General features: G+C 35.8%; 1 protein-coding gene across 1 annotated transcript; it reads right to left on the bottom strand.

The window, feature by feature from the left end:
* Positions 1-235: 235 nt before the first annotated feature.
* Positions 236-12557, bottom strand: LOC147665179 (uncharacterized). The gene is made up of 2 exons (XM_086949697.1): positions 12453-12557; positions 236-7151 (listed from the first exon to the last, which is right to left on the bottom strand). The coding sequence occupies exon 2, from the start codon at positions 7110-7112 to the stop codon at positions 654-656; it is 6459 nt and encodes a 2152-aa protein (XP_086805823.1). The 5' UTR covers positions 7113-7151; positions 12453-12557; the 3' UTR covers positions 236-653.
* Positions 12558-13029: the final 472 nt, after the last annotated feature.

Genomic DNA, 13029 nt, shown 5'->3' on the forward strand with positions numbered 1-13029 from the left:
CTTCTACAATATGTTACATTATTTATTTTTGCTGTTCTCAGAATATATTGAATTCCACTTAAATTAGTGAGTTCAAAGTCTTCATCATATAACAGCGGGAAAAAAAAAACACAATCTAAAAGATTGTGTTTAAAAAAAACCATTCAAACATACATCTCATATATGTACACTAATCTTTGATTCACTTACTTTTCCATGAGGCCAAGTAGAAGATAGTGAAGGTCCTTTTGGTAGAAAAAAAGTCTGCTGTTCCTTATAAGTTCCATTTCATCGACTTCCTATGAAAAAAGATCTAAAAACATCATACCATACACAATCCTCACGGCCAATTTGTGTCAGATATATCGGTATTTTTTACTTTCAGATCCACTTAAAGTATCTACATGAGATTGCAGATAGTGAAGGTCCTTTTGGTGAAAAAAGTCTCCTGTGCTCTATAACTTCGATTTCATCAACTTCCTATGAAAAAAGATCTAACAACATCATATCTTACATTTTCCTCACGGCCAATTTGTGTCAGATATATCAGTATTTTTTACTTTGAGATCCACTTAAAGTATCTACATGAGATAAATAATTTCAAATATTAGATTAACTAACTAACTAACTAACTTTTATTAACTATTCCCGTCTTCAAAGGCCAATTCCCTTTACTAAAACTTTGGTTTTAAAAACACTAGATAAGAATTTGTAGAGTCATAAGGCAAACGTTGTTTATAAGTTAAATGACAATCATTGCAGTAACTCCATCCATTTTCAGATTTTAAGTAGCATGTATAATGTCCTGAGGTGGTCGAAGGTCCATCATGATAAATAATAGCTTCAGTTGTAAAGGTCCTTCCAGAAATTGATAACTGAGAAGCCACAAAATTTTTGATAGAAGTTGTCAATTTAGTTCCATCAGGTCTACATCGTTGGAAAACTAAAATGATATACTGCCCATACCTTTGTATAAATAATGTGGACAGCATTGTACAGTTACATTGGGTACACACCATATTATGATCTGCTGCTTTAACTAGATTTTTAAAAGACACTGATTTACAGTCTGGTAAAGTCAAATATATAAATCTTTCAGTGTCTATTGTAGTAGTACTTGATAAACTACAATTGTGGCAGTCATGCTGCCATTGATAAGAAAGACTGAAAAGATTATCTACATCTACACCTTCATCTTCCAAAACACCAAACATATACATTAAAAATTCCTGACAATCCTGCTGAATGTTCTGTGAAAATTTATCTTGACCAGAACACAAATCTAAAATATTTCGAATTTCTGTTACACTTTCTATTTGTGCTGTAACACTGCTACATTTCTGAAACACAGAATTCAATAAACCACACAATCTTTGATCCCGATTTTCAACAATCTGTTCTTGTAAACTTTTAAGAAAAAAAACAACATTAACCACTACATTAGCATAGCAGTTGACACCAGAACTGTTTTCAAACTGAAATCCAACAACATTTTCTCCACAATTCTTTTTCTTCCTGTTTTCAATTACAGTTTTCTCTACTTTTTGTCTTTTTGCAACTACCTCACTACAATTATCCTCATTTCTTCTTTTTCGGCCTACCACACGTTTTTCAAACAGAGGATATTGAGGCAAATGTGGAGCATACTCTCTTCTTAACCTATTGTATTCTTTAACACAATCTAGATCTGCACAAATTTTTGTCTCATCACACGCAATCAAATACAATCCTGATAAAGTTCTGACTCGAGATAATGCCACATATGCCATACCCTCTTTAAACACAGATCTTCCAATGTTCACCAATGCACTATCTACACTTAAACCTTGAGATTTATGAATTGTCACTGCATACGCCAAACAAACAGGAAACTGTTTTCGGCGAACATATAAGTCTTTTACAAGTAAAAATCTAGCAGAACAACGACTTATTTGTTGTACTTGTTCAATGCCATCAAATTTTATTTTTAAAAATTCAATTCCATCTCTATTTCTGTAATTCACAAAATCAACAACATAACCCATTGCTCCATTTACCAGACCGCTTTCAACATTTAAATTCCTTCTCAAAATGATACGACAATTTAAACACACATTCAGAGTCTTTTCAAAACCAGCTGTTTTTGAAATACTTTTCTCCAATGAATGCAATTTAATTTTCAAATTTTCTGACAAAACAATTGTTGCACCCATATGCTCTATTTTATCTATTGCTTCTAGTTTCACAATCTCTTCATTTTCTAAGTCTAACATTTTTTGGTTGAAGATGGAACATTCTTGCAGAGTTGGCATCAAACATATCCCAGATTTCTTCTCAGTCATTTTTTTAAAAATATTCTCTGGAAGAATGTTGTCATTTGGATACAAATTTGAAATTAATCGACTATGCAAAGCTTTTTTACCTTTCTCAGTCATTTTTCCAATTCTTACATCTTGTAGAATATTTTTATAATCTTCATCCTTGGCCTGTCGCATATTTTGAAGCAGTTCAGCATATTTAAAATTTAGCCATATATTAACATTTCCAATGCTTCCAAGGGACTTCCTGGTATCTTCATGCGTGAGCATTTTAAACACTGGTTGTCCTTTTACTGGAGTCAACTGCAATAGATCTCCAAAAACAATAATGTGTTTTCCTCCAAATAACACATCATAGTCTGTTTTAAGAATTTCTTGCATTCTCAAATGCACAAAAGCAAGCATTAGATTTGAGACCATGCTTACTTCATCTATGATAAGAAGTTTCATTTTCTTCAAGACTCTTGAAACTTCAGAACACGCATCTCCAGATAGCTTGTTGTAATGCAATTTATTATCATGTTCAACTGGCAGCATCAATAAACGATGTAGAGTAATCCCTTTAATGTTATGTGCTGCCAGACCAGTTGGAGCAGTTACAACACAAGACAGTGGTGAATCAGTCCTTTTCTGCAGATAACTTGCAACGGCTTTAATTAGAAAACTTTTTCCTGTCCCCGCTTCTCCACTTACATACAGTCGGACAGGGTCAAATAATATACATGAGCACTCTTTTTTCTCATGTCTGAATCCATGTTCAATCTGCTCTGTGACTTCATCATATATCTTTTTCTGCTCAATGTTTAGTTGCGTTACCAAATCTTCTAAGTTAACTCCATCCTCTTGAGCTTGTTCCATAGCTCTTTCCACCTCATCCATGGCAGTGGCAGCTTCATTTTGGATAATTGGTCCTCCTAGTGGATCCTGGCTCAATGAAGTAGAACTCTGACTATCTTGAGAACTGTTTCTAGCTATCTCTTCAGCAATTGTGGTTTCTTGCTCCATTTCTTCATTCAACATTTGCAGATAATTTAGAAAAATAGGACATTCTATGGTATCCTTAGTTGCATTAAAAGAGTCTTCATAACAGAGAAAATCTCCAAGTAGTTCCTCTTCTGTACGCCATGGCTTAAAGAGTTGCAAAAGAGCTAAGTAGTAAAATTCTCTTTTGTCTGGAACTTCACAACTCAATTTTCGATGATTAATCAAATGGCCTTTTTTCTGCTTCACTAGACATCCTTCATAGCCAATGAGTGCATATTTTCCATTATTGATATCTTCTGTGATGTTCCTCTTATAACTGTAGTTTTGAAGAACTTCATACAAACATATGTTCTCAAGGTGAGTACTTCTATTTGGATAGTATGTATCCAACATATTTGTCTTCAAAATATCTGTACTGTTTGGTTCTTTTTCCGCCAAATATTCAATTTCTTGTACAGATTTCAAAACTCGGTTTCGTGTGGCAGCAAGACCAAGACTCACCCAAATGATTGTTCTTGATTTGGCATAGAGACTTGCTGATGATAACCGATCAGAACATTCATATGCTCCAATTTCTCGATGTGACAACATCTTCAGACTGAAACTGTATAATTTCTTGCTTAGACTCTTTTCATGTGAAATGTCCTCCCACATTTCCTTCAGTTCTGTCTTTTCTTTTTTGGTGATGTAAGATGTCACATATCGAGCCACAGCAATAGAGTTGTCAGCAACGAACTGAATATCCATGTTAGCATTCCACATGGATAAAATCACTGGGTTGTAATCGTTGATGTACTTAGATTCTTCATTTCTTTTCAAATTATATGTGTTTTTGGGAGATTTTCTCGTCACAGTATGTCGTAGAGATGACATCAAATTATTTACTCTTCCCTTAGAAATCACTGGTCGAGGAAATGCAAAACGACATTTCGTGTAGTACTTTTCCTTGTTTTTAAATTTTCGACGACAGTACTTTCCACAACGATGAGATTGAAAACGTAAAACTTGTTGCCTTAAATTGTTTTCTTCAGTAGATTTTGGAACAGCACATGTTGAATACTCTTCAATGAAACTCATCACTGTTTCATCTGAATCTGATCCAAATTTGGGTGCATCTTTAATCCACAACAACATATGTATATGAGGAGCACCTCTCGCTTGATATTCCTTCCTCCAAAAGAAATCCAAAACCTCTCCAAGGGGAGGATTTTTTTTGTTGGTAATAAAAGACATCATAGCTTCAAATCTATGATTAAAATATCTGCAAACATTCACTGGATCTAAAGAACACAGTTCTCCTGGTGTTTTCAATTCTATATTTGGTATGTTTTCATTTGCCTCTCGTAGAAATTGAAGTAAATCGTCCCATGCATACTCAGCACAGCTAAGAGTGAGGAACCATGTAGGAGTTCCTAAGTTTCTTAGCATACATTTCAATTCTCCATGACGACGAAACCAATACTCATTGGTTCCACGTTGACATGCCATGAGATTGATTAGCTGAGATTCCAAAATACTGTCTTGCAGATTAACTTTCTCCATAAAGTCCCTTGCACATACATTTTGCAAATGAGGTCCACTTTTTAATATATGATTAACTGCATAAGAAAGCCCAGACAAATCACTTTCAAACAGTAGATGAAATAAATATGGAATGCATTGACGAAACCTTGGATCTTCTGCATATAATCTTAGAGTCCGGTATTCAGCTGCAGGAATTTGAACTGGTCGATCATCATATCGTCCACCACAACCTGTTGGAAATAATTGTGGAAAACAACGAGCTTCCAAACTTTCTTCCCATACACTAATGGGACTTCCTTTTGCTGCCTTCATTTGAAACAAGTCAATTGCATTTCCCATTACTTCTTTGGAATGTAAAGGATGAACAGTATAATGTTCATATATTTCTTCAGTTCTAGACACATCAACTTTTTCAATTTGACCAACTGAAGAATCACTATCTTCTTCTGTAGCTGTTTCCTCAACTCCAACACTTACATGTTTGTAGTACTCATTGTTTTTAACTAAATACAACGTTGCCTTCTTGACTTTTTTAACATCCACTAAATCTTGCCAAATTTTCTTACTCTTTGTTGGAACCCCATTAACTAGAATAACTAAAGGATCTTCTTCTACTCTTTCTACACCAATTGTATTAATATTTTTCTTTACATCTAGAGGCAAATAAACAACTCTTCCCTTTAATCCTCTCAGTAAATCTGATGGAGGCAATTTCCCTGTCTTAGGCTCCATGCGTACAATAGCCTGAAAAGGATGGACACATTGAATCAAAATAGATTCATAAGTATTTAGATCCATCAATTCAGAAGGAATATCTATCAACTGAAGATTATTATAAACTGCTCTTGCAGGCATTCTATTTTCATTTAATTTTTTCAAACAATAAGTGCAAATACGCTGATCCAAACTCAAATCAAAAGAATTCTCCACCAACAAATAACTTACAAAATCCTCCCATTCACTATTATTTTCCAATTCACTTTTTGCATATAAATCAACTAACCTAGTCTGAATTTTATAATGAGTCCGTCGACAACACACACAAGTTACATTAGGCCTCTCACTTGATTTCACCTTAAACTTGATAATTTCCTCATCAAACTTTTCAATACTTGAAATTTGTCCATTATCTTCTACATTACCATCCATTACTATATCTATTTCTACACTGTCCTCTTTGTTCCCAAAATAACAAAACTCAATTTCTTCACAAATAGTCTTCACATCCACTTCAGATCCATGCAAAAGAGCACTATTTAACTGTTTAAGCTTAAGTGCAGGACTTTTTGCATAATACAACTTCCTCACTAATTTCCTTACGTTATTATGATGCACTGCTAACATCCTAAAATGATGAAAAACACTCCGACAAACTTTTCTAGAAAGACATGCTAGTGAATGCCCTTGCAAACCTGTGCTTTCTCTCACTCTGCAAGGATCTAACTCTTGCAGGATCTTCATTTTTTGTTTGAGACTTTTTTTACTATATGTACGTAAGAAATTTCGAAGCAAATCAATTGATTCCTGTCGCACACTACAAATACTACTGCATTTCCATGTGTACACTGGACCCTTAGTACGTCTCCCTAAAACTTCATCAGCTAACACCTCTTCTGCATCTCTAGGTACAAGTTTCTCTTTTTCCATCACACAACTATCTTTCACCTCATAGGCACGACCACTGGTGTCAACCGCATGCACCAAATCATTTTCCTGAAAGTAACTCTCCTCATTAAAAAAAGGCTCAGAACTTGAACTATGCATCCATTCACCAGAAAATACTTCACAAAAATTACTCCGATTAATAATTCTTTTCCATCTACTGTTCGATTTGAAAACATCCATTGCCTTATTAAGTATCCTAATTCTATTGATTATTAAAATAAATAATTTTTTCTTAACTTCAAAAGCCTGATCAACAATCTTTTCTACACTTTTCTTTTTCTTGTAAAAAGCAGCTTTTAGTTTACTTTTCTTTTCATTTTTTAGCAAATTTAAAACTACCCTATTGCGAAACATTCGCCTACGAATGTCCCTAAAAACATTTACTCTTCTATTGCTAACCATTCTCTTCTCTCCTGGTCCAATGGAAACATTTTTTGTGGGCTTCTCTTTCCTTTTTAGATTTGTTGACTTTTTCTGTATATTCACATTAGCAATTTCATTTTTTTTCCTACGACATATGTTACGAAGAAAAGACTTAATTGGCTTACCAGAAGCTTTTCTGGTGTTTTTTGAAGTAGTTGTTGAAGAGGATTCCATAAACTCTGTTGTTGATGTTCTCCTTTTCCGTATGGTATTTTTGATATTTCTTTGCCTTGAAGGCATTTTTGCTTGCTTTTCAGAAGTTGATTTGAATCTGTTGTTCTGTTAAAAAAACACATGAAAGACCACTATTAGCAAACAACAAAGTAATGTTAAAAAGCAAACAATATAAACAATAAATTGCAACATATTTAAGTTTATACAATAGCAACTCATGGCTTTATTTTTAAAGGCCTTGCGCCACCAGTGCGTCACTTATTACCCATGTTTAAAGTCAAGCATCAGCTGCACATGGCATTCATAAATAAGGGCCAAATGCAAATACCAATCAATTGCACCCAAAAATCGATTTTTCAATAACATGTAAGAAACACTGCGCAAAACCTAAGTACAACCACTCAATATCATCAAACAAAGTCAGGGTCTGATTTATAAAGGCCTTGCGCCACCAGTGCGTCACTTATTACCCATGTTTAAAGTCTTGCAACGGCTGCACATGGCAATCATAAATAAGGGCCAAATACATATACCAATCAATTGCACCCAAAAATCGATTTTTGAATAACATGTAAGAAACACTGTGCAGAACCTATGTACAACCAATCAATATCATCAAACAAAGTCAGGGCCTTATTTATGAAAGCCTTGCGCCACCAGTGTGTCACTTATTACCCATGTTTAAAGTCATGCATCAGTTGCACATGGCAATCATAAATAAGGGCCAAATACATATACCAATCAATTGCACCCCAAAATCGATTTTTCAATAACATGTAAGAAACACTGCGCAAAACCTAAGTACAACCACTCAATCTCATCAAACAAAGTCAGGGCCTTATTTATGAAAGCCTTGCGCCACCAGTGCGTCACGTATTACCCATGTTGAAAGTCATGCATCGGCTGCACATGGCAATCATAAATAAGGACCAAATACATATACCAATCAATTGCACCCAAAAATCGATTTTTCAATAACATGTAAGGAACACGGCGCAGAACCTAAGTACAACCAATCAATATCATCAAACAAAGTCAGGGCCTTATTTATGAAAGCCTTGCGCAACCAGTGCGTCACTTATTACCCATGTTTAAAGTCATGCATCAGTTGCACATGGCAATCATAAATTAGGGCAAAATACATATACTAATCAATTGCACCCAAAAATCGATTTTTCAATAACATGTAAGAAACACGGCGCAGAACCTAAGTACAACCAATCAATATCATCAAACAAAGTCAGGGCCTTATTTATGAAAGCCTTGCGCCACCAGTGCGTCACTTATTACCCATGTTTAAAGTCATGCATCAGCTGCACATGGCATTCATAAATAAGGGCCAAATACATATACCAATCAATTGCACCCAAAAATCGATTTTTGTTTAACATGTAAGAAGCACTGTGCAGAACCTATGTACAACCAATCAATATCATCAAACAAAGTCAGAGCCTTATCTATGAAAGCCTTGCACCACCAGTGCGTCACTTATTACCCATGTTTAAAGTCATGCATCAGCTGCACATGGCAATCATAAATAAGGGCCAAATACATATACCAATCAATTGCACCCAAAAATCGATTTTTGAATAACATGTAAGGAACACTGCACAGAACCTAAGTACAACCAATCAATATCATCAAACAAAGTCAGGGCCTTATTTATGAAAGCCTTGCGCCACCAGTGCGTCACTTATTACCCATGTTTAAAGTCATGCATCAGTTGCACATGGCAATCATAAATAAGGGCCAAATACATATACCAATCAATTGCACCCCAAAATCGATTTTTCAATAACATGTAAGAAACACTGCGCAAAACCTAAGTACAACCACTCAATATCATCAAACAAAGTCAGGGCCTTATTTATGAAAGCCTTGCGCCACCAGTGCGTCACGTATTACCCATGTTGAAAGTCATGCATCAGCTGCACATGGCAATCATAAATAAGGACCAAATACATATACCAATCAATTGCACCCAAAAATCGATTTTTCAATAACATGTAAGAAGCACTGTGCAGAACCTAAGTACAACCAATCAATATCATCAAACAAAGTCAGGGCCTTATTTATGAAAGTCTTGCGCCACCAGTGCGTCACTTATTACCCATGTTTAAAGTCATGCATCAGCTGCACATGGCATTCATAAATAAGGGCCAAATACATATACCAATCAATTGCACCCAAAAATCGATTTTTGTTTAACATGTAAGAAGCACTGTGCAGAACCTATGTACAACCAATCAATATCATCAAACAAAGTCAGAGCCTTATTTATGAAAGCCTTGCACCACCAGTGCGTCACTTATTACCCATGTTTAAAGTCATGCATCAGCTGCACATGGCAATCATAAATAAGGGCCAAATACATATACCAATCAATTGCACCCAAAAATCGATTTTTGAATAACATGTAAGGAACACTGCACAGAACCTAAGTACAACCACTCAATATCATCAAACAAAGTCAGGCCTTATTTATGAAAGCCTTGCGCCACCAGTGCGTCACTTATTACCCATGTTTAAAGTCATGCATCAGTTGCACATGGCAATCATAAATTAGGGCAAAATACATATACTAATCAATTGCACCCAAAAATCGATTTTTCAATAACATGTAAGGAACACGGCGCAGAACCTAAGTACAACCAATCAATATCATCAAACAAAGTCAGGGCCTTATTTATCAAAGCCTTGCGCCACCAGTGCGTCACTTATTACCCATGTTTAAAGTCATGCATCAGCTGCACATGGCAATCATAAATAAGGGCCAAATACATATACCAATCAATTGCACCCAAAAATCGATTTTTGAATAACATGTAAGGAACACTGCACAGAACCTAAGTACAACCACTCAATATCATCAAACAAAGTCAGGCCTTATTTATGAAAGCCTTGCGCCACCAGTGCGTCACTTATTACCCATGTTTAAAGTCATGCATCAGTTGCACATGGCAATCATAAATTAGGGCAAAATACATATACTAATCAATTGCACCCAAAAATCGATTTTTCAATAACATGTAAGGAACACGGCGCAGAACCTATGTACAACCAATCAATATCATCAAACAAAGTCAGGGCCTTATTTATGAAAGCCTTGCGCCACCAGTGCGTCACTTATTACCCATGTTTAAAGTCATGCATCAGCTGCACATGGCATTCATAAATAAGGGCCAAATACATATACCAATCAATTGCACCCAAAAATCGATTTTTGAATAACATGTAAGGAACACTGCACAGAACCTAAGTACAACCACTCAATATCATCAAACAAAGTCAGGGCCTTATTTATGAAAGCCTTGCGCCACCAGTGCGTCACTTATTACCCATGTTTAAAGTCATGCATCAGCTGCACATGGCATTCATAAATAAGGGCCAAATACATATACCAATCAATTGCACCCAAAAATCGATTTTTGAATAACATGTAAGGAACACTGCACAGAACCTAAGTACAACCACTCAATATCATCAAACAAAGTCAGGCCTTATTTATGAAAGCCTTGCGCCACCAGTGCGTCACTTATTACCCATGTTTAAAGTCATGCATCAGTTGCACATGGCAATCATAAATTAGGGCAAAATACATATACTAATCAATTGCACCCAAAAATCGATTTTTCAATAACATGTAAGAAACACGGCGCAGAACCTAAGTACAACCAATCAATATCATCAAACAAAGTCAGGGCCTTATTTATGAAAGCCTTGCGCCACCAGTGCGTCACTTATTACCCATGTTTAAAGTCATGCATCAGCTGCACATGGCATTCATAAATAAGGGCCAAATACATATACCAATCAATTGCACCCAAAAATCGATTTTTGTTTAACATGTAAGAAGCACTGTGCAGAACCTATGTACAACCAATCAATATCATCAAACAAAGTCAGAGCCTTATTTATGAAAGCCTTGCACCACCAGTGCATCACTTATTACCCATGTTTAAAGTCATGCATCAGCTGCACATGGCAATCATAAATAAGGGCCAAATACATATACCAATCAATTGCACCCAAAAATCGATTTTTGAATAACATGTAAGGAACACTGCACAGAACCTAAGTACAACCACTCAATATCATCAAATAAAGTCAGGCCTTATTTATGAAAGCCTTGCGCCACCAGTGCGTCACTTATTACCCATGTTTAAAGTCATGCATCAGTTGCACATGGCAATCATAAATTAGGGCAAAATACATATACTAATCAATTGCACCCAAAAATCGATTTTTCAATAACATGTAAGGAACACGGCGCAGAACCTAAGTACAACCAATCAATATCATCAAACAAAGTCAGGGCCTTATTTATGAAAGCCTTGCGCCACCAGTGCGTCACTTATTACCCATGTTTAAAGTCATGCATCAGCTGCACATGGCAATCATAAATAAGGGCCAAATACATATACCAATCAATTGCACCCAAAAATCGATTTTTGAATAACATGTAAGGAACACTGCACAGAACCTAAGTACAACCACTCAATATCATCAAACAAAGTCAGGCCTTATTTATGAAAGCCTTGCGCCACCAGTGCGTCACTTATTACCCATGTTTAAAGTCATGCATCAGTTGCACATGGCAATCATAAATTAGGGCAAAATACATATACTAATCAATTGCACCCAAAAATCGATTTTTCAATAACATGTAAGCAACACAGCGCAGAACCTATGTACAACCAATCAAAATCATCAAACAAAGTCAGGGCCTTATTTATGAAAGCCTTGCGCCACCAGTGCGTCACTTATTACCCATGTTTAAAGTCATGCATCAGCTGCACATGGCATTCATAAATAAGGGCCAAATACATATACCAATCAATTGCACCCAAAAATCGATTTTTGAATAACATGTAAGGAACACTGCACAGAACCTAAGTACAACCACTCAATATCATCAAACAAAGTCAGGGCCTTATTTATGAAAGCCTTGCGCCACCAGTGCGTCACTTATTACCCATGTTTAAAGTCATGCATCAGCTGCACATGGCATTCATAAATAAGGGCCAAATACATATACCAATCAATTGTACCCAAAAATCGATTTTTCAATAACATGTAAGGAACACTGCACAGAACCTAACTAAAACCACTCAATATCATCAAACAAAATCAGAGCCTCATTTATAAAAGCCTGGCGCCACCAGTGCATCACTTATTACCCATGTTTAAAGTCATGCATCAACTGCACATGGCAATCATAAAAAAGGCCAAATAAAAATACCATTCATTTGCACCCAAAATCGATTTTTAAATAACATGTAAAAAACACTGCGCAGGACTTATATACTAACATACAATTTCACTTCTAAAACATAACTATCTGCTTCCAAATATTCTCCATAGAGAAAATAAATCTCTATCTAAATTAAATGAATCATTACTTACCTTTAGAAATGCTTTTGGAGATTGAAAACAGTGTCAGACACACACACCAATTTTTCTTTAGCAGAGGAAAAGGTGTGCTCTCAATACACTGAAACCAAGACTGGCATAGAAAATCTCTATCTTTGTACACATATGCCTTAATTCAACCAATGAAAACTCTTCCCTCACTATTTTCAAACCAACACCCATCCCCCTCTCAAACCTTTCTATCTGTTACCATAGCAACTCCCTCCTAACTGAACTCTAAGGTTCAAAAGTTTATCTTACAATGTTGCAAATTAACTCAGCAAGGATGTTTGACCTGTCAATACAGCAGCCTATACAGGGTATTTTTGCTTTTGGTGACTTTTTTTAAACCATTCAAATTGCTTCTTTCACACAACATAACCATACACCCTAACTTTCAGTTTTCAACTATCTGAATCCACCAATCATTGCTAGTGATTCAAGAGCACAGAAACTCCACAATTATTTTTTTGTGAACTCCTACTGTTCCAACTGCCATTTCATTCCCACACTTCATCTGACTGGACCAGAACCTTCTCACATCATGTACTCTGTTTGGGTTATTGGACAT

Source organism: Lissotriton vulgaris, unplaced genomic scaffold (genome assembly GCF_964263255.1).
Source record: "Lissotriton vulgaris unplaced genomic scaffold, aLisVul1.2 SCAFFOLD_2461, whole genome shotgun sequence".
NCBI lineage: Eukaryota > Metazoa > Chordata > Amphibia > Caudata > Salamandridae > Lissotriton > Lissotriton vulgaris.

What these genes read in the sequence shown, in the direction of transcription:
- LOC147665179 (XM_086949697.1), bottom strand. Translation starts at nt 7,112, where the DNA reads ATGCCTTCAAGGCAAAGAAATATCAAAAATACCATACGGAAAAGGAGA.